At 40.1% G+C, this 2,102-nt stretch overlaps 1 protein-coding gene and 1 pseudogene across 1 annotated transcript in view; one reads left to right on the top strand and one right to left on the bottom strand.

Annotated features, from left to right (window-relative positions):
* Window positions 1-2,102, top strand: part of LOC116700115 (F-box only protein 40-like) — a 6,411-nt gene that overhangs the window by 3,253 nt on the left and 1,056 nt on the right. The window contains 2 exon segments of the mRNA XM_032533006.1: window positions 1-89; window positions 354-2,102. The exon segment at window positions 1-89 is cut by the window's left edge and continues 10 nt beyond it; the exon segment at window positions 354-2,102 is cut by the window's right edge and continues 1,056 nt beyond it. Coding sequence (XP_032388897.1) covers window positions 1-89; window positions 354-575 — 311 coding nt within the window. The 3' untranslated portion in view covers window positions 576-2,102.
* LOC116700877 (TLC domain-containing protein 2-like) overlaps window positions 1,409-2,102 on the bottom strand; it is an 894-nt pseudogene continuing 200 nt past the window's right edge.

Raw genomic sequence — 2,102 nt, 5'->3', positions numbered from 1 at the left:
CTCTGCTGCAGGAGAGAGGGATGGTCACCCTCCGCTGGGAGAAGAAGACCTACTCACATGGAGGAGCCAAGTGGCGGGTGAAACAGATGGTAAGCTAAGAGCCAGTGTAGTATATATATTTGAGCTTTCATCAGTAACATCTGGACAATTTATCTGGATCTCATCTGGATGTTGGCAGTCAAAGGTCACTGCTTAGAGAGCTTTTAGGGAGTAAATCAAACTGAAACTATAAAACAGTGCTTTGAAAAGTGACATGAAGATCTCTCCCCATCTCCAGTGGATGACATTCTTGGCATCTGGACTGTATATTGTAGTTTTTGTCTCACTTGCCTCTCTCTTTTCTGTGACTTCAGGTATGGCAGTTTAGCACTTTGTTCTCTCCTGTGGAAACATGGGCCTTCCAAGACATGCCGTCCATGTCCGAGCACCTAAAGGTGTGCTACTGCTATGAAAGAGAGTCCAGGACAGAGAAGATTCACCTGCCGTGTATCAGAGAAGAAAAAGTCCAAAACAAGACCAGCTGCAAAGACTCTACTCTGGTTAGTTTGTTTCAGCAGAAGAGGATCATGATGTAGTGTATGTAGCTTTAATCTGTTATAACAAAACAGATGTTGCCCACTCTGTTTTGCTCTCCCCATATCCCCTATCACTGCCATCCAGTGTCATTTAAAATACAACAGAGAAAAATGCCATTAAAAAAAGAAAAAAATTAGTGAAACCTAAGTGATCTTATTACTTTATAGAATTAGGAACAAATCAGGAGCATCTATACGTAGTGACTAATTGTCGCTATAGATTTTTGGAATGACACAACATGAGTAAATACTTGAGGGCCGGTTGTGCATAACAGTGTCACAATTATTATGTATTATATTATTAACAGTGCAGTTATGAAATTGAACTGACAATATGATAGTAATTAGTAAAATCTGTAAATTATTTGGTAGATAAACATAGTTCAGGCAGTATATTTGAGCCAAAAGCTGCCCTTGAATAACCCCCAAAAGACATCTGCTAACTTGTACTTAACCTATACTTTCTGCTTTAATGAAAAACATCAAAAGTTACAAACAACACCATAAGTTACAGATCCTGGGGGGGTTGTGGCTAGAAGGGACACAGCTACTACCGGAAGTTACGCATAATTACGCTAAATCTGGCTAAATCTACTATATTATATATTAATATAATTTTAATACTTTCACCCAGGAAACGCTTGTTCGTTCCTCTGTAATGACGTTTTAATCCAAACCACTTTTTTTTTTCTGAACCTAACTAGTCACTTTGGGGCCTAAAATAAACTGTTGTCTCCGTAGCTGTATCTCTTCTAGTCTTAACCGGTCCTCGGGTCCTTGAAATACTGTTCCACTACATCATGAGTTAGGAAACTGGACCAATGGAATAATCTTTAACCAGGAAAAACTGTCTGGCTCTTTCTAGTGATCCCCCTTGCTGGTTTTGTGTGTGTGCTGGTAAGAATGTCTGCTCTGAGCAATCTGTAAAACAGCACTATGTTCATGATGGAGAAGAGACTCAGGCCTGCTGTCCACACCATCAGGACGTAGCGAGGCATGCGTATGTACATTTTCCCACATTAAACCGTGTTAAATTCCTTTAACTTTGTTTCCTTTAACCTTCTTCTAGATGAACTAGCAACTTATTAAGGCAGGTTCAGTAAAGATAACTTCATAATTTATTTTAAAACATTCTCTTTCAGCGGGCCATCCATTTAACCTAACGAAAATCAACATAAAATGTGAGTGTCATGTTTGAGCAGATGTTTGTCATGTGCATAGGTTCTCATTTTATATGGGATTCAACTTTCACAAACTCACATGCAAACATTTTCTTGTTGAGCCAGCTGATCACGCTATAGATCACAGAGGGACGAGGGCTTGTAACGTCAGTCCCTGGCCTGTACCTCCGTCCTGACAGGAGGAGGAGCTGTCTGATGAAAACTGAGTTGATCTCAACCAGCAAAGACAACACAGAGTAGCACACATGGACACAATGTTACAGCCAAGTTAAAGCAAGAGAGCACCTGAGAAAAAAGTTTAAACAAGAGAATCCGAGGTACACACACACACACACACACACACACA

This window comes from Etheostoma spectabile, chromosome 13 (assembly GCF_008692095.1).
Source record: "Etheostoma spectabile isolate EspeVRDwgs_2016 chromosome 13, UIUC_Espe_1.0, whole genome shotgun sequence".
In the NCBI taxonomy this organism is placed as follows: domain Eukaryota; kingdom Metazoa; phylum Chordata; class Actinopteri; order Perciformes; family Percidae; genus Etheostoma; species Etheostoma spectabile.
The sequence above is the reverse complement of the archived record's forward strand: the minus strand, read 5'-3'. Positions and strand labels throughout refer to the sequence as shown.